The sequence below is a fragment of the Cottoperca gobio genome, chromosome 9 (genome assembly GCF_900634415.1).
Source record: "Cottoperca gobio chromosome 9, fCotGob3.1, whole genome shotgun sequence".
NCBI classification, from domain to species: domain Eukaryota; kingdom Metazoa; phylum Chordata; class Actinopteri; order Perciformes; family Bovichtidae; genus Cottoperca; species Cottoperca gobio.
The window spans coordinates 3,917,676-3,936,775 of NC_041363.1; the positions used below are offsets into that span (position 1 = coordinate 3,917,676).

General features: G+C 41.0%; 3 protein-coding genes across 3 annotated transcripts; 1 reads left to right on the forward strand and 2 right to left on the reverse strand.

Moving 5' to 3' along the window:
• Positions 1–2,547: 2,547 nt before the first annotated feature.
• rnf10 (ring finger protein 10) lies at positions 2,548–9,909 on the reverse strand. The gene is made up of 17 exons (XM_029438958.1): positions 9,367–9,909; positions 8,154–8,338; positions 7,793–7,998; positions 7,626–7,716; positions 7,339–7,523; positions 7,016–7,152; positions 6,601–6,758; positions 6,125–6,250; positions 5,711–5,996; positions 5,249–5,382; positions 4,955–5,072; positions 4,749–4,850; positions 4,516–4,650; positions 4,302–4,393; positions 4,096–4,153; positions 3,738–3,899; positions 2,548–3,635 (listed from the first exon to the last, which is right to left on the reverse strand). Exons 1-17 carry the CDS (start codon positions 9,527–9,529, stop codon positions 3,562–3,564), a joined length of 2,412 nt encoding a protein of 803 aa, XP_029294818.1. The 5' UTR covers positions 9,530–9,909; the 3' UTR covers positions 2,548–3,561.
• A 522-nt stretch (positions 9,910–10,431) lies between these two features.
• On the reverse strand, positions 10,432–12,890 carry pop5 (POP5 homolog, ribonuclease P/MRP subunit). Its single transcript, XM_029439009.1, has 5 exons — positions 12,733–12,890; positions 12,514–12,656; positions 11,398–11,547; positions 11,220–11,303; positions 10,432–10,938 (listed from the first exon to the last, which is right to left on the reverse strand). The coding sequence occupies exons 1-5, from the start codon at positions 12,750–12,752 to the stop codon at positions 10,829–10,831; spliced, it is 507 nt and encodes a 168-aa protein (XP_029294869.1). The 5' UTR covers positions 12,753–12,890; the 3' UTR covers positions 10,432–10,828.
• Positions 12,891–13,003: 113 nt separating this feature from the next.
• On the forward strand, positions 13,004–18,858 carry unc119b (unc-119 lipid binding chaperone B). Its single transcript, XM_029439005.1, has 5 exons — positions 13,004–13,488; positions 14,882–14,995; positions 15,630–15,738; positions 15,877–16,049; positions 16,679–18,858. Exons 1-5 carry the CDS (start codon positions 13,257–13,259, stop codon positions 16,789–16,791), a joined length of 741 nt encoding a protein of 246 aa, XP_029294865.1. The 5' UTR covers positions 13,004–13,256; the 3' UTR covers positions 16,792–18,858.
• Positions 18,859–19,100: the final 242 nt, after the last annotated feature.

The window sequence follows — 19,100 nt, forward strand, 5'->3', positions numbered from 1 at the left end:
ATCTAAATCAGCATCAGAGGATCGATTACACTCACTTTACACCTGTTACAATTACTTACCGTCTAAGTAAGCAGATGAAACCAGTTAACATTGGCCGAATTATAGATTTATTTAGAAGTGGCATAGAATCAATTTCTCTAAGGACAACGTAGTGTAACGAGTTGTAATCAAGGTACGAAACGACAAGTTTGATGGTTGTAAACTCCAGGGCCACAACGGATGACCTGTAAAAGTGAAGGATGAGGAAAAGAGAGAATAAATTGCAAGGGTGGAGGCTCCATGCGACAGAAACGTTATCGTTTGATTGTATTTAGATGCTTGTGTATCTCTAATGGGGAAGGTTTCCTGAGCCGATCCAAACGTTCTGTTCCCACTGCCCTAACAAAGAGTCGGGACAATTATGTGATTCGTGTGTGACAAGAAAAAAAGTTACTGATGTTAAAACAAGCTCAACTTTTATAATGTTTATATTTTGTTTTCTATTTATACTCTATATTGTTTTATACACTTAATTAATTTCTATACTGAAGCTGAATATTCTGCACGAAAGTGGATTTTTATATTAAAATGATCTTTTATATTAGTTATTTTTATGCACTGAAGTTAAGTTTTGCACTGAAGACATGTCGACTATACTAAAGCTTGTTTTTGATGCACCATAAAGGTGAATGGTGCACTTTGTGATTGTATTTGTATATCAAAGTTGTTGGTTGGACCAAAGTGAATTTTCATCTCAGTTGTTAAAAGTGTCTGATATATCAATAGTATTATACACACCATAAATGGTGTGTAAGGAGGGAATTTGTGATATAATTATAAATGTATAAATGTATCCTCTTGTGTAATAACTGACAAGTGCTCGTATTTACATAGCTCATGTGAAGAAATGTTAGGTACTATATGTATTAAATAAAGCTCATACTCATAACTGTCTTATTATATCAGGGATAATTGTGACTCATTGTGATCATAGTCACTGATATTGTGAATAAGTAATATGAGAGCGCCCCGTAGGATGTGACGTGATGACGTCAGACGTCAAAGACCAGAAATGATGTATACACGGATGTGACCAGTAGGCGGGACCATTCTGTAGACCGGTCACCCAGCTGGGTAAAGTTTCCATGCTTGTCTTATATTAATAAATGCTTTGTTGAACAAGAAGTTTGCTATATTGATTCGCCGCAGCCTCTACGTCTTCCAAAGTTAACAGTCTCCTCCCAGTTGTCTAGTTACTTGCATAAAGTTTTAACTTGTTTGGCAGGTACAGCTGCGTTTCAGTCTCCCGTTCACTGGGACTCTCATCCATGTTGTCTTCTGTTATTGTTCCTGTTTTCTTCTTCTGTGTGTTTACTGGCGAATAACGTTTTTCAACTAAAGTTAAACATAATACTGCCACCTGCTCTACCGGAGGTCACTTTACCGCTGTACTCTTATTAAATTGCACCTTTAGTATAGCAAAAGTGATATTTGATGTAATTTTAATATAGGTAATTATTGTTAGGGATCTGATTAAATCTGATTAATAGGAAGGTGTTAATATAATTGCAAATACATTTTTACCACACATACAACTACCACATACAGGTTAATTCTATTATGTCTCTAGATGAATTATTAATGTAGGTGGCAGTATTATGTTTAACTTTAGTTGAAAAACGTTATCCACCAGTAAACACACAGAAGAAGAAACAGGAACAATAACACAGAAGAAGACGAGAACATGAGTCACAGTGAACGGGAGATAGATGGAGACGCAGCTGTACCTGCCAAACAAGTTAAACCTTTATCCAGTGTCGAGCTAAATGTTTTAACTTGACACTGGACTGGATTCTGTGATTGTGTGAGAATGATCTCATCCCTGATATATAGAATTACTGAAAGTTTCAAAACGTTGGCTAATACCTGTCTGAATGAAGAGACTTTCATAATTCATGTATTTCAATTAGAGTTGCAACGATTAGTCGATCACAGGTTAATCGTTAAAGTTACTTTGAATGCCACAAAATGCTGTTTTTAGCTTCTCCAATACGGAGCTTTCCTGCTACAGTGTTTGATATCATTAAAGTGAATATCTTTGGGTTTTGGACTGACAAAGCAAGACATCACCTGAGACTTTAAGAAACTGGAAGAGAGTTTCTGTATAGACCGAATGATTCATCTCTAAAGTAAGTTAGTTACAGCCCTCATTTTAATAACCTTGTACATTTAATTCATCTCTGACGGTCAGCTTGGTATTAACCAAACATTCAAATCAAATGTATTTATAGAGCCCAATATCACAAATTACACATTTGTCTCAGTGTTTACAGACTACAGGATACGACACCCTCTGTCTTTAGACCCTCGCACCGCACAAGGAAAAACTTCCTAAAAGAAACCCCACAAGTATAAAACAAACATAAAACATTGACTGTGGCTGAGATAACTTTGACATTGTACAATCGACATCAGGCTCGTCAGGACTGCCCTCGTGTGGAGAAGACTGAACACTGCAGCACTCTTCATAATGTGATGGTAGCATGATCCTCTGCATTAAACAGTCAGTTTCTTGATTGTGCATAATTGTTTATTCAGTTCAACAGACTAGTTATGTTCACTAGCCGTTAAACTTGCTCAAAATTAAAAAGGTTAATTACAGAACCATCAAACAAAACAAATGTTCAATCCATTTTTCTTCAAAAGCATTCTTTAAATGTCAGCAATTCTTTAGTTTCACACATTTTCAACACTGAATTTAACCTTAAAAGTTAGTAAACCTTCTAGATGACAGGAGAAACTGAAAAAGAGGTGCGTACTTGTGGTTTAATCCCGCAGGATATACTGAAGTTCTGTTGAGCCAACCGATCTAATCTCTTTAATACAATATAGTATTTGAAAATGATGTATTCATGTTGTCATTTTCAAAATACCAGGGCATTAATCTCTCAAATCTATCCTCTGAAGGTAGTAGCACTGGCCCCAATTATTACCGGTGATAAACACTTTATCTGTTTCCATCTATTCTAAACTGAAGTTCCACGCTGTTGTCTGAGCACTGAGTATCTTGGAAATATTTGTTTTTAAAGGGGCAACGTACCTGCAGCTGGCTGACTGCAACTCTAATATAAAGCACCCAGAATTATCTCATCAATATTACTCAGATCCTAAATGCTCAGGGTCAACTTCGGGAACATCAAACAGGAAATACTGTGATGCAAGTCATGTATCCATGAAAAGCCTAAAGCATACATCGAGAGCAGCTCGTTATACCCCTCCCTTCCTTTACTCAGGCATCTCAACAGAATGTTACCCATAAGGCCTTTCAGTGTGACAGGAGGGTGCTGGAAAACTTTGACCCAGTTGTACAACGAAGAATGAATGGTAATTAAACTGATGGCATGCCACTCAAACAATGGATGAAGCACATCGAGAACAAGGACTAAAACGCAGCATGAACTTTGGCTACATACTAAAACCTTTTACAATTGCTTATAGTTCCAAGAAAGATCAGAATAGAAGTAAAAACAAGCGGTGGGAAGATCAACTCAAGAAACAATATGATTAAATCCACTTCAGTGTCTACTTTGTGTGAACCATGGATGTGCTGAAGAGAAGTTTCTGCTTTTTCTTCTTCTTCTTTCCTCCTTTCTCCTCTGAAAGACAAGACATCGAATGAGTGTACGTTTTCTAACAAACACTTGTCACATGTGTCACAATTTAATTTACTAGATATAGTTCATTCATAGATGTCCAACCTGGGACAACCACAGGTTGTGGAGGAGAAGCTGCACCACTGTCCAGCTGCAGAAGAGCTTTCTCAAAGGCCTGGCTGAAGGAGTTCTGGAAGCTGGGCACAGGGACGCGCTCAGACCCGTCACTCTCTCCATCGCTGTCTGCTGCTGGGGGAGCTAGCAGCTCTGCATGGCACAAGACACAGGCTTTACAGGAAATACACAATACTAAACAAAGCTCCAGTTAGTTCACCCGCACACCTGTCAGTACGAGCTACTTGTACCGACTGACACAAGCACATACAGTATAGAGAAAACTGTTGCCGTCTAAATTCTGACTTTACATTTTCAAGTCACCACTACATCTACAATCTTGCACTACCTTTCTTTGGAGTGATCCTGGGCCCAGCATCACCTCTGGCTTTCCCATCTCTTAGCATCTACACAGGACACAGGACCATGTCAAGTATATAAGTTATGTGCTACAACAACAGCACTTCAGTTATGTCATGCATTTCCCTGATATGACAAAGGATGTCTTAATGAATAATGTTGCTATGTTGGCATTTGTGTGTTTGCCATACACACCTGTGCAAAGGACATACAGTGGGACTCATCCTCCACACTACCCACAATGGGTGAAGAGCTTTGCCCATTCAGACTTGGGAAGCTCATCCCATCTAAAAACAACAACAGTAATGCTCAACTCACATTGTTCAAATGCTCAAACATAAGCTATGAACAGACAGAAATGTTATTTATAGCACTGAACAAAACATTGCAGAGGAGAAGCTGCTCTTACCAGAGGAAGGGCTGCTGCTGAGGGGTGAAGGGGGGGCAAATGTGAAGTCAGGCTGCATTAAAGGGCTGCTGTGGGGGGGAGACCCGAAGGCTGGGAAATGCTGAAGGTTCTCCAATCCGATATGCACCTCAGGATCTGTGCAACATACGAGTGCAAATACAGTTACAGAGCGCCGTCAGATATGTGAAGATTCTTCTGGAGGTACGATTACAGTTGTAACCAGCTGTACTCACATTTACCCTGCTTCTTGTTCTCCTCGAATTCGATTCGCTTCTCTCTGCGCTTCTCATCCCTCGCTTTCTTCTGCCTCAGGTGATTTCTCTTCTCTAAGTCATCTAGTAGTGTGGAGGAAAATTAATGCAATCAACAGTTACAATCTATGAAGTCTCCCGGCGACAACTTTAAATTCACACTCTGAAAACAAGCAAAGTGTTCTTACCTGCAAATGTGTCCAGAGTTTCTTTGGACAGGATTGGCGGCAGTAGAGCTAACTCACAGATGCTGAACTCGCACGTGAGTGGCAGATGAGCCAGGTAGCGATGACGACGGCGAATATCCTGCAACAGAGCCAATCATGAAAGATCAGAAACTGTTTAACATTTTCAAACATTTAAAGTTGTGACCCAAGCAGACGAACAGAACACCACCAACATGGAAAACTGCCTAAAACTTGAAACAGCGACACCAAAATGATCCGAGTAGTATGCGATTTGTGTCTCCTTGTTTTGCTCACCTCGGTGACCGTGTGTCCAACTATCTCCACCACTGTGGCAGTGATGGAGTCCGGACTGGCCTCCAAGCTGCCGTATTCACGCAACAGACAGCGTACATTCACAGGATGCAGGAACATCTGCTGGCAGTCATCAGCTGAGAGAAACATGAGCGAGGGAGGAAAAGGCAATAAGGAATAGTTTGAGTCAACAATGAAACTTTAAACGTGAGGGAAAAAAGACCAACAGCCACCATGGTCAGACTCCAAGACGGTTAATGTTACTTCATTCAGATTTTTACAAACCAAACACATGATTTGTCAGATTTCGATGAACAGCTGATTTGTCTCGCTTTAGCTAGATTCAACTATCAGTTAGTTCTTATGTAATCAGGAAGTTTGCAATTTAGTTTCCTCACAGCAACCAAGCTTGACAAACAACACCAGATGATTTTGGTTGAGACAGGAGAGCAAGGAATTACCCACCTTGGTAGAAATAGTAGTAGGGTCCATGCACCACGCTGGCTGAAGGGCGGCTTGACTCTGCCTGGCTGGCAGGGCTCTCCTCATCAGGCTGGGGCTCTGGGGCTTCATCCATCATGGCCTCTGGGGGCTCCTCCAGCACACTCTCCAAAATACTTTCAGGGAAGCCTGGCAGCTCTGCAGCGGCGTCCTCTGGGACCTCCGCCACCTCTGGGACCTCCGCCACCTCTGGGACCTCGACTACCTCCGCCACCTCGTCATCAAATGCAGAGGAGTACTGCAGCACAGGCTACAAAGGAAAGAGACGGACACCTCTTACTTATCATACCAATAATAACATATAAAAGCAGAAGTAAAATAATTTGATCCCATCACTAATAGACAAGAATGTTGAAAAGATGCGTTCTTTAGACTCACCTTGGTGCTGCTGATAATAGTAACCACTTCGTCCACAGGAGAAGGTTCTTCCAGAGTCAGAGAGGAAAGGTCAAGCCTGACTCTCACATTTGCCTTTTGCTGCTTCAGCAGCATTTCCTCTCGCTCCTAAACCAAGACATCCAGTTAAAGAATGCACGATTCAGTCTAGACGCAGGACGCAGGTGTATACTAAACGATTCAGAGCGGTGATTCTATGCTCAAACGTGACTTTATAACATTAAAAAAAAGGCTGTGGACTCCAGCTGGTTGCACTTGTGTGTGCTATGTTTTACACTGAAAAATAAAGTTAAAAAAAGAGGAAACAACTGTGGATGAAGTCCTGGCTGAGAAGACGGAGTCAGCATGGCTTATACAGTTTGCAAGTTACTGCTACAGGCTAACGTGTTGGTGACGCTACAAATTCATCTCATGCTTAATTTAAGATGACATATTTGGTGTCATGTAACTTTAGTTACCTGCAAAAGACAAAGTGCGCTCTGGATGAAGCAGCCTTGGGCGTCCCCCCCTTCCTGGCTGAGCTGAGCCTGCAGGACAGCCTTCTCCTCTGCCACCAGGCTCAGAACCTGCGTCGGGGAGGTCAGCAGCAGCTTGGAGTACGGGCTAAGACACGCATCTAGCAAACACACGTTAAATGGGAAGTAAGAGAATCATCCCTTTAGGAGACCATATAAAACACTGAAAAGTGGAAGATTTCTCTTGTACTTCTGTCAACAAGACACAGCAGTGAATCTTCCAAAAACATAGCCCAACTTGTACGTGGACATTAAAGGTCTGTATGGTGCTTTAGCGTTACTGTAAAATAACTTTGAAGACGATGACGCTTCAAAAAGTCAACAATCTTTCATAAACAAAAAGGTGGCCGTCTCTCACCTCCGAAGCGAACAGGCTCCTCCACCTTCACCCACTGAGAGCTAGGCATGGCCACCAGAGACCCCTTTTCCCTCCGCATCAGGCGCATGGTGATGACGTCACCAGCCACATACTGCCTGGTCTCCATAGCAACCACACTGCAACAAGAAACCATCAGTTTATAAGTAACGGTCTAAAAGACTCAACCAAACTAAAGTTAATTAAACTGCCTCTTTATAGAAACATATACTCCTCTCGTACTGCAGTCTGGTACGCTTTCCCACCAAAATGAGTGCATACATGCATGATTTTAGCCTACAAGGCTTTATTTCTCTCTTATTTACTTCTTCAGGTCATCGGTGTTAACTGCCTCGTAGCAGATGGGGCACTTTGACCAGCTCTTGTCACTCAGAGACAGGTAGTGCAGCATGCACGGCCAGCAGAAGATGTGTCCACACTTGGTGATGCGAGCTGACAACGGCGGGTAGAGGCAGATCGGGCAAGACGGCACCTCATGACTGTAGATGCGCTGTAGACGTACACAAATGGATCGTCATTATATGCATTATTATGTAAACAAATATGGGCTTTATTTCTTATACACGCAGCTTAACAGATGACAGGCACTCACCACTTGCTGCACACAGTCCCAGTTGACCAGAGTGTCTGGATCAGTGAAGTGCGCCTTGTAGTCCTGGTCGTCAGACACCACAAACTGGCAACTGAAACACACAAAATCAGGTAACTCACACAATTGTGGGTTTTATGTTATGTATTGTACATGGAGAGGCTGCTTACTTGGCCTGCAGGAAAAGCTCCTTGTTGAAGGGCTTGTGCTTGTGGCCCCATTTGTTTCGGCGGCCCCAAACAGAGTGGCCTCCATCTCCGAAGCCACCATAACCTCCACGAGGTTCAAAGGTGAAATTCAGCAGGTGGTTAAGGCTTATTTTTTTCGGTCCAGCAAACTGAGCCGGGCAAAACTCGGCCCGGCGTGTCTCTGCTACCTGTAGAGGAAGAGATGGATAAGAATCTGTAAAGCAAATTTGAACTTAAAACTTATTTTTAAAGTTCAAAATCTTCAATGATAAGATTGTCTTTATTAATCTTGCTCCTAAAATGTTTTCACGTTAAAGATTTGTGGGTTTTTAAGAATACCAACCTCCTCACGTCGTCCTCCACCTGCAACTGCGTATTGTTTTCCTCCACCTCTCTGAAGGGGTCTCTTCTCAAAATTCTTGCTTTTCTGTGAATTGGTGTGGCGAGCGCCTTGAAAACTGTCGGTTTTAGGAAATGCGGGCTCACGCTTGCGGCTGTTGCGCTTAGAGCCTCCATTATTTTTACTTTCTGCAAAAAAGAAAGAAATAGCTTCAATATAACTTCTTCATTTTGCTGATTGTCAACAATAAAAAGAAATATGGGGGACTTTGTAACCTCATTTCATGTAGACATGCAAACAATTAATGATCTACTGCTGTGGGTAAAGGTTGGTAATTTGGTGTGCCTGTGGACAACCCACACACAGCAGATTGCAGAATTAAACACTGTTTAATTAAGAGGGTCACAGGTCAATCTCTTTAGATTATGCATTTATAACTTCAAGGTGCAATTATGAATGAGACTAATTTAATTTTAGAAGAAAAAAAAAACTTGCAAACATCCAAAGAGTGGCCTAACTGCACGTTCACATAAACAGATGTGTAAATTAAACATCTACGTTAGCTAGAGGAGGTTGTAAACAACACGTCAGTGTGTCTCGCCTCCATGCATATGGAAACTGTGGTGCACAAATACAAGTCAGATTGCATTACAAATACCGTGTTATGTGTACATGTTAGCTACGGTTCTGACTGTTAGCTATGGTTCTGACTGTTAGCTACGCTTCTGACTGTTAGCTACGCTTCTGACTGTTAGCTACGCTTCTGACTGTTAGCTACGGTTCTGACTGTTAGCTACGGTTCTGACTGTTAGCTACGGTTCTGACTGTTAGCTACGGTTCTGACTGTTAGCTATGGTTCTGACTGTTAGCTACGGTTCTGACTGTTAGCTATGGTTCTGACTGTTAGCTAGCTATGGTTCTGACTGTTAGTTACGGTTCTGACTGTTAGCTACGGTTCTGACTGTTAGCTATGGTTCTGACTGTTAGCTATGCTTCTGACTGTTAGCTATGCTTCTGACTGTTAGCTATGCTTCTGACTGTTAGCTATGCTTCTGACTGTTAGAGGGCTTTGACAGCGACGTCAGTCAGACGAGGTAAACAACCTCCGCGCTACTGCTAGGCCCCAGCAGGCCACAGAATGAGTGTTTATCTCGAAGTACAGACATTGTGTTTGACAACCTCGAGTGACATGTATTATGTACCGAGCGGTGTTCACCTGTTTTGGGTTTAGAGTCGGCCGGTGCTGGGCCTGTGGAGCTGGAACGGGGCGGGACCTTGGCGTTGGTGCTGCTGTTGGGGTTCTTCTCCATGTTTGTCTTCGTGAATTGAACGGTTCTGGGGCCGAGCTCCGGGTAGAGAGCCACCGAGCTCTCCAGCATCCAGCTGAAAAACGACAAGGGAAAGTGGGGTGTAGTGAGTGCGGGTCAGGCGACGAAGGCCCTGGTTCATTTCTGTCAAACGCGGAAAACCCATTACGGCGACATCTTGACAATAACAACCAGAGAAAAAATAAGAGACACGATTTCGGCGTCTCAAGTTATGGAGGCTGTTGGAAGAGAGGACGAAAGTTCGCCACGCGGGGCCAACACCCCCCGAATTTAAGTTGTTTACTCGTTAAGGGAAACAAAATGCCCTGAACAAGGCGTCAAATGTTTTCCAAAGGCTGGAAAACACGAAAATTTAGAGATTTTCACCAAATAAATATATCCGTTAGGAGCTTGCACTAATGGCGACGGGTCGCCAAACAGGAACCTGAGAGACCCGGATGTTTCTTGTACCGCCTGCAAACCTATTTAGTGGAGGCCCCGCTAAGCATTGTGGGGAATGTAGTATGTAGATACTAAAAAGGTTTAGTAGGATTAAGCAGGGGTGGAATTGCTAAAGTAAAAGTAGTAATACCAGTGTGTTGAAATACTCTTTACCTGCATTCAAAATGTTACTTAAGTAAAAGTTCATAAGTATTAGCATCAAAATGCACTGTAACAAGTACAGTAAAAATACCTCAATTGTACATAAACACAGTACTTGAGTAAATGTACTTAATTACATTCCACCTCTGGGATTAACTAATGGGTCTATTGGACAAATATATTATCTTAAAATGGTATGTTGCAGTATTGCCAATATTGTTAAAGGTTATGCTTTGTCAGCTGATAGATATGTGTATACATGTTCAGCTTTAATAACATATTTTTACCAAATCTATACCACCAATTCTGTTAATGTTTGGATGGTCTACACGAGTTTGTACAGAAGTTCATTTTAAGGACTGAGACAAATACAATATTTTCAAAAATAGTGCTTTAATTTGTAAACAAAACACACCAGAAATACACATAGAATAAATACAAAATATTTAATTAAAAAATAACTTTTTTTTTTAAGAAGGCCATCATTTTATTATGTGCTATGCAATTGCAGTTTTATTTTTTGTCCAAAACAACTAAGAGATAGTAATTCAGTAACAGCGTTAGGTGACCTTGCTGTTAAAAGATACTCTGCCAACCCAAATGATTTATGTGACAAACATAATAAGTCCCTCTATTGAAGACAGGCATCTTTAGTAACAAATATACTGAGCAGCTGCAGTAAAAAACATTTCCAGAGTTGGGCATGCATTTCTTTCCATCAGTCCCGTAACAAAAATATTCTGCCTCCTTTTACTGCACGTTGTGAAGTCACTCTTCTTCATCCTCTTCGTCACTCTCAAATTCATCTTCGAATGCTTCCTGGTTTCCTCTCGTTAGAGTGCAGTTCAGAATTGCTTTTTGAACTTCTTGTTTTTCTTCTACAAAATGAAAAACAAATGTCAAATGTTATTTTTCTGTTTATCTGAATTTAATGTGTTAAACTTAAGATGGGAATAAAACATTCAAGAGGTTCTTAAGTGAAGTGAAACGCTTCAATACATCCTGAAAGAAATTAATGTTCAACTCTGTAAAACATTTAAAGTTTATATTGGGATTTTATTATTGAAGCGTTTAAAAAAGCACATAAATAAATAAATGGACCACTACTGACTGACATCGCAGAGTTCAGTATGAATGATATTAGATAGCATTCAATTACCTTCGTTTTTACATTTAGGGAGCATTCGATGGAGCTGCTGGGTGTTGTATCGGATCAGAAACTTCTGACATGTTCGAATTGTTCCTGGAAAAAACAAACCACCTTTAATAAGAGTTCAATTCGTATTTAAGATTGTTAAAAGGTATGTGTGATTCATTATGAAATGTAAGTTTCTTACCTCCGACATGCAAACAGTTCAGAAAACATGGGATTTTCTGCCCACGAGTTTCAATGCAGGTAATGAAAGGCAATGCAGACCAGAGGAGTTTGTAACACCTTTTGGGGAAACGCAGGAATACTATTCCAGTATGAGCATTCAGATATTTCACTGAAAAGAAACAAAAAAAGCAGAGAACACTGAGGGCTCAGTCAACACTACAATAACCTGGAAGTATTGTGTGATTAGTGATTAATTATTGGAGTCAAGATCAATATCATCATCGATGAGATGAAGGGCTCTGGGAATCCTTAATATTCTCATGTCAAGGCCTCTAAACTGAGCCTGCATTCAGGGAAACCTAGACTGAGTAATATTACATCAGCACTAAAGCTCTTCTCATGCATCTTACAAGTAGTAGTGGACATTTACTGCAAAAATCTACATCGACTTTCCATTTATGCTACTTCTAGTTCACGAGCAAATATTATAATTACTACTCAGCTACATATTTTTGACAGCTTTGGTGACACTTATGTTGCAGATTTTGATTTTCCATACAAAACATTTGACCACTCTAGATTAAACTACACAACAGTATGTAAAAACGTTTAAACGAATAGCTACAATGGCCAACACGGAAATGTTCATGGAAACACATTATGCAGCAGTAATAAACTACTTATGTTTAAAAACAAAGTAAGAAATAATATGACAAACATGAGTACTGATACTCTTTAGAGTTTAGGCACTGAAGAACAAGAATATTTAATTTCTAGTTAATAATATTATCATTGCTACACAATATTTGATACAGAAATGTCATATTTAGTTATTGACTTTCTCTACTTCTTTATTCCCTTTGTGTCATTTCAACATTTAAATCCTGTTTATTTTTTCTCTATGTTCAATAGCTAGGTTGTTTCTATTACTACAAGCAATTGCTGTCTCATTGTGAATAAGGGGGAAATTGTAAACACCATTGCTTGAATTTTGACCTATTTTCGAGTTGATATAAACAAAGTTAAAGTTGAATTTCCTTCACAGTTTAAGTAGGTTTTAGGCTTTAGACATTTACTTGTAATAGAGTCATTTTCATTTGTGTTGTTTCTACTTTTCCAACAGAAAGCATCTTACCAGAGAATCTGATGCTGCAGAGAGCCGCCCCATAGTCCCCGTGTGTGCGGGCCACCGCTGCCTTCACGGCCAGAGCCACAGCTCGGTCATCCAGCAACAACAGACGGCTCCGGTCCGTCACGTGGACTTCACACAGCAAATACCTGCCGACAGAAGTCAAGCTGTCAGAGACGAATCACACAAAACGAGAGAAAAGGGTTCACGAACAGCACGTTTTACCTGGACTTCACACGCACCATCGCAACTCCTTCTCTTCTTCCGTGGGAACTTCCGTCAACAAAGCTAGCTAACACCGGGAGGAGTTGCACCAGCGCCACACAGTGGACTTTAACAGCATCGCTGGGTGCACTTGATACTCGACACTGGGCAGCACGAATCTACTCATCAACACACCTACTGCTTTTCCAACGGGCAAAAAAACACTTAATGTTAATATCATTCAAAAAAACGGAAATGATGACAGATGAGAGCTTGTAGACGAAACAAAATGGTCTTATTTAACTAAGAGCAATCGTGTAACACAATATAACCCAGTTGAAGACGAAACGGGACGGCCTGGGCATTAAACCATTCACACCCCTTCGGTAACTATGACAATTTCCATCGTTCTCAGCCAATCACAATCTTAATATTTTGTCTCCCATACACGTTTTACGCCATCTTGAAATGACACCCGCAGTTTGTTAAATCGCTCCCAAAAAAAAAGGCACAACAACTATTTTCATGATCGCTTGTTATCCGGTATGAACGGTTCACGAAACAAACCGGCACCGACAGTTATTAAAAAAGCGACGGCGGACGCAGACACCGGCGCGGAGACGAAGCACCGAAAGACTGGCGGAGGAATGCTGAAGAAGCTGAAGTCGAGGCGCAGTCAGACGGAGAAGTGGCCTGTGGTCACAGAGGATGAGCTCCGGGCTCTGGGGAAAGATATTACCCCGGACAATGTGCTGGGTCTCCGGGCAGTCACGGAGGGTAAGTTACGTGAACGTTAACTTGATTAAAGTCGGTGAAATCACTCCGCTTAACGGGCACCATCTACCCGATGCTAACTGTGGCTACGTGACGAGTTTCCAGATCAGTTGACCAATAAGTCCACTAATTATAATGAATATATTGAGTCACAATGTGAAAGTGGTAACACATGTGATACTGTACGTCTAAATTAACTATGTTCTAAATTGGGCATCTTAACTCTTTGGCGTTAACCGACTAAATGAGATTTATCCAGGGGCGTAGCAAGGAAGTTCGGCCACCTAGAAGGAATGTTGTTCAGGGCCCCCTGGCTTTAAAGCTGTATTGTTTTTTTTTGGCTAACTAGCTTTAAAAAAACAAACATATTGTCAGCTTATAAAGTTTTCTACAACAAAAATACAAACTAATTTGCAGTTGAGTTGCTGTCTAATCATTAAGCCTCATGTTGGTCTCCAGTGCAGCTTTAATGGCGTGTTACATTTTAACTGGCCCCCCTAAATCCGGATTTCGGACTCGGAAAGTCTGAAGAACCTCTCCAACCCTGACCTAAAAAAAAAAATCTAAATGGCTGCTACACACATCAACAGAAGGGAAAGCTATTTTGCCCAACTTCTATCTGTAGAGATGTTTTTATTACGGTGTTTGTGGGTGTAAAACAGCGTGTAATATGTTGTGATCAACTGGTATAGATAACAACGGCTTACAAAGCTAACCTGGCTAGAACTTGTTTTTCCGACTTGTTGTACTGAAACGCAGTGTGACGTCTTCCCTGTTCAGATGGAAAGCACCAGAACTTACATGAGACATATAACCCTCTGAGTAAACGCCACGGTCTGTCATCAGACACCCAGACTACCACAGTTGCAGCTAATGCTCTGTGTCTTCCATTGTTTTTGGCCTTTCCCCCAGACCAGACAACAATGGCGTTACTTCCCTTCTCTCTCACAATACTTTGTTGAACAGCTGCGAGCCTGAGCAATAGCATTACTCACCACTACTGCAAGGAGCAGGAGCCAGAAACAGATATCCATCATTTAATAAGGATTGGTAAATCTAGTTAAATATCAAAGAAATACCTGTTTGCTACTGGGTAGCACTGCGACAATTATTATTGTTTTTAGCCTCAAATATGGAGATTTCTTGCTTTTTCTCTACTTATATCATAGTAAATGATATATCTTTGGGGTTTGGATGGACAAAACAAAACATTTAAAGACATCACATTGGACTTTAAGAAACCAGGATGAGCATTTTTCACTATTTCTTACATTTTGTTGGAAAATAAACGTTAGTTTCAGCTCTGCTAAGGGACGCTTGCTGTCGGATAAATAGACTCCCCTACTATTTGTTTGTTTTTCTTAACACCAAGTCACACTTTTATTTCACAATCCAGACTATCTGTGCAAACCTGAAGACAATATCTTCAACATCGACTTCACACGTTTCAAAATCCGAGATCTGGAAACGGGAACGGTGCTGTTTGAGATCGCCAAACCTCCTAACAGCGGTAAGGGACATTTTAACTTCTGCCTCTTATAGATGCAGCCAAGTCCTTCTCAGGGAGATTTGTGTCACTCAACATGACATGTTTTCCTGTATAGCCAGAGTTATTCTGTTCACACTTCCTTGCAGTCTGTTTTAATTACAGTTTTTAAATCTCACTGGAACTCTTTCTATTGTGAGCAGTTTGCAGACGCATGTGTGCAGACGCATGTGTGCAGACGCATGTGTGCAGACGCATGTGTGCAGACGCATGTGTGCAGTGCAGTTACAGCCCTCAGGTGTTGTACAGTCAACAAAGCACAGCGTCCTGTTGTGTGCTGTTTATAGCTCTCACCTCGCTGCTCTCTCTGGGATAGTTTTACTTCTAGAAATATTAACAGAAAGTCCTACAAGTAGAAGAAATGCTTAAGAAATCTGTTATTTTCATTGCTTAACTTTTACTAGAAGAATGCAGGTAACATATACAGATTTGAGAGAATAATTGGGACTCAGTGTGTCCTTAACCTCTTGATTGTAACCTTTTGACATTGCTCTTACACTTCAAACTATGTTAATGCAATCAGTTTAATCACAGCTGTTTGGATTATCTGGTGAAATGATTATTTGACAAGATATTTTAAATTATAATTGTGTATTAGGTCCTCTGGAGGGTGAAGAGGAGAGTGGAGATGTAGACACCAGTGCAGGACGGTTTGTGCGATATCAGTTTACACCAGCCTTCCTAAAACTGTGCACGGTTGGTGCGACGTAAGTAAATGAACCGTAATGTTCTGACTAGAGATATCTGAGTGCATAATAATCAGACTTTCATGTTCGGTCTCCGACTTGAGTTGTTTGAACTGAATTGTAAATGTTGTCTTTCTTGTGTCTGTTTCTAAACCTCAGTGTGGAGTTCACGGTGGGCGACCGGCCCATTAACAGCTTCCGTATGATTGAGAGGCATTACTTCCAGGGACGCCTTCTCAAGAACTTTGACTTTGACTTTGGCTTTTGTATTCCCAACAGCCGCAACACATGTGAACACATTTATGAGTTTCCGCAGCTTCCAGAAGACCTCAGTGAGTTTATGTTTGCTGTGCCCGTAATGTTAATGCTGTTGCATATCAGCGTTGCCAGGTGGGAAATGTTGAACGGTCTTACCAGAGGATTAAAGTTATCGAAGTTGTTGTCGGAACCTCGAGAGCGAATCGGTGCAAATGTGTAATTTACACATTTTCATGGCCACAAATATACATCGGGGGAGTGTCCATCAGTCCATCAGGGCAAAGCACGTTTATTTATATGGCACATTTCAACAACAAGGACATTCAAAGCATTAAGACGTCGTGCAACAGAAACACTTTATAAAATTACATTTAATACAATTAAAAACGGTCATTAAAGAACGAAGAGAACAGAAATACAAACGGACTAATATAATAAGACGGGTATAAAACAAAGGGGAGAAGTTACAGCGCGTGACAGGAAGCTGAAAACAGTTAAGGCCATAAGATAAGTTGATTAAATAAATAACTGGGCTAACGGTTCAAACTGTCTTCAAATGAGCGGCGGGAGAGAGAGAGAGAAATGATCGTACAAATATGATAATTATTATACATCTGGCAACGCTAATAATCCATATGTTGTTTCTGTCATGTTCCATCTGTCCATCCTTACTTCCCTCTCTTCTGCCTTCTCCCCCTGCCAGTTCGCCAAATGGTGGCGCACCCCTACGAGACCAGATCAGACAGTTTCTACTTTGTGGACAACAAACTCATCATGCACAACAAGGCAGACTACGCCTACGACGGTGGGCTGTAATACCTGAAGGGGGGGGGAATGTTTGCAATACTTCAGAGGGGATCGATCTCCCTGCATTACAACCATCCAAAAGCTTCTTCTTTGGGGGACAGAAGTTTTCTCTCCATTGTGTTCACGTCCTTCACGACGGACCACGTCTGCCTTCATACGAAATCATGGATCCATTCATCAGAACCTCATTGAGCTCCGTTTCTGGGAGTCTGAGGAACGTTTGGTCAAATATTTTCTTTCCCTCTGTCTTTCAGTTTGTCATAAAGTCACATGTAACACTTTTGCCTTAAGTTTCTTGCCGTCTCTGCTGGAAAGGGACACTTTGAGTCACAGACCTCCAGACTGTGTTAGTTATAACTCCATTAGCTTTAGTGTATAGATGTTTATTTGTGTTTCCCGCATGGAGAAGCGAGCATTAACTAGATGTTTTACAGTATCGTTAGTCGTAGATGATCATGTAGCACTAGTTGACATTGTTTGAGTTTCATTCTTGCTTAAATATCTACTCCGTTGTGAGTCATTGGGACGGTTTGTGTCAGATATTTAAGCTTGGTGTCAGTTTCATGAGGAATAATCTTAAGTAGGACATTTATTTTCGCTTCAAGAATAGCAAGAGCTCTTTTCATGATGCCAGGTGTCGCGTTCAGCCCACTGGGATACATGAGAAGGACAAGATAGCAGCAGAATCGGAGTTCCTGCACTTGCTTTATATGCTGTCCATGTCTTAAACGGTTTGGTCTTCCCACTTCATCCACTCCATTGTGTAAGCACACGGTTATTTACTCCCTTGAGGTCTTTCTGGTTGATTTGGCACAACAGCACTGTGAATCCCCGTCTTTAGGAGCCGAGTTTGTCCAGCGATGTGGTAACCCTATTAAACTGGTCGCTGATGTATCTTCTGCTGCTCTGCGCTCAGGTTCTCAATCTACCAATGATGTACCACCGAAGCACACAGCATGACAATACAGAGTGTCGTCGCTTGGTAGTTTATTTGTAATGAGGCAGACACACAAGCTGACCTGTTCTACGGACTATACTGGTGGTTTTGCATATTGTAGCACACACAAGTCTATTAGTTAGACCCGTGCAATGCAATGCAATTTGCACAATAGACCTGCAATTATTTTAATTTCATTATCTTCCTGATTTATAAAATTGTAGAAATGACTCAAACTGATTTAATCGATTCTCAAAACGGTTGCGATTTAATTTAATAGTTTATAACTAATTGATTATTCTGTGCAGCTCTACTTCCGAAAGGTTGGGATGTCTGTCACGTCATGTCCAGTCTGATTGTGATTAGTTCCTTTTCTCTGATTGTTATATTGTACAGACATAAATGGAAATCAGCGGCTGCCTGAAGCGCAGGAAATGATTCTAACACCTTGTAAATGCTTTAATACGTTCATGTGATGCATTTAGATCATGCAAAACCACCGGGACAGTCTGGAAGTTGTTTTCAATACACAAATGGTCCTTTTACTGTGCATTGTGATATTGATTCCATGTGCCTTTTATATCAGGTCATTCATTATGTAAGAACACTTTGTGCATCATCCACCTGTAAGGCAAACACTGCATTAAGATGAAGAGCAGATAATTCCTCTCCGTCTCGCAGTACTGCCTTGTGTGCAACAGGTGTTTTACCGCCTGCGTTGAGTCATTTCATTTCCTCTTATTTGTTAGTTTAAAGGATTCATTATGTAGCCAATTAATAACCCCGACGAGTGTGATATCAGGCACACACTTGGACAGACGTAGCCTTCGCTCCATGACCCTGTATCACCTCAATCATGTTGTCAGTTGGACTTAATGGATGTATCTCAGTTGTACTGCTGGTGAGCAGCCCGGGTGTCGCAGGAGCTGTGTAGACTTTGTTGTTTTGCCGTACAGTATCAGTCGGTGGTATTCTGTTGTAAAGTCTGTACAAAAAGTCTTCATGACTGACCCTTAAAAAATGTATGGATCAATTCCACAACCTGTTGATGTCCTCCTTTTTATATTGTCTCACTTTACAAATTATACATTCATGTGGTATCAGATTTATTGTTAATAAAAATGTCGGACTGCAAAACATTGAAAACATAGTGCTCATTATAAACGGATTATCAGGGATTTTTGGGGCTTTTCTATCTTCCAGCTGGCATGAATAGTAAACAGATATATGACATATGGTTTAATTATGTAGCCTGTCCAAGACAAAAGTGTGTGTGTGTGTGTGTGTGTGTGTGTGTGTGTACAATAAATCAGTTATATTGGTACTTTAAGAAAATGTAGAAAATCCTGAGTTAATTAAACCTATACAATTTTCAAAGGTT

Coding starts and splice junctions, on each gene's coding strand:
- rnf10 (XM_029438958.1), bottom strand. CDS start 9,529: ATGCTGGAGAGCTCGGTGGCTCTCTACCCGGAGCTCGGCCCCAGAACC. Junction 7,717..7,792: donor GAGCTTTTCCTGCAGGCCAA/GTAAGCAGCCTC, acceptor TGTGTGTTTCAG/TTGCCAGTTTGTGGTGTCTG. Junction 5,997..6,124: donor CTATTATCAGCAGCACCAAG/GTGAGTCTAAAG, acceptor TTTCCTTTGTAG/CCTGTGCTGCAGTACTCCTC.
- pop5 (XM_029439009.1), bottom strand. CDS start 12,752: ATGGTGCGTGTGAAGTCCAG. Junction 11,548..12,513: donor CTGCAGCATCAGATTCTCTG/GTAAGATGCTTT, acceptor GTTTCTTTTCAG/TGAAATATCTGAATGCTCAT. Junction 11,304..11,397: donor GAACTGTTTGCATGTCGGAG/GTAAGAAACTTA, acceptor TGTTTTTTCCAG/GAACAATTCGAACATGTCAG.
- unc119b (XM_029439005.1), top strand. CDS start 13,257: ATGAACGGTTCACGAAACAAACCGGCACCGACAGTTATTAAAAAAGCG. Junction 15,739..15,876: donor CTGTGCACGGTTGGTGCGAC/GTAAGTAAATGA, acceptor TCTAAACCTCAG/TGTGGAGTTCACGGTGGGCG. Junction 16,050..16,678: donor GCAGCTTCCAGAAGACCTCA/GTGAGTTTATGT, acceptor TCCCCCTGCCAG/TTCGCCAAATGGTGGCGCAC.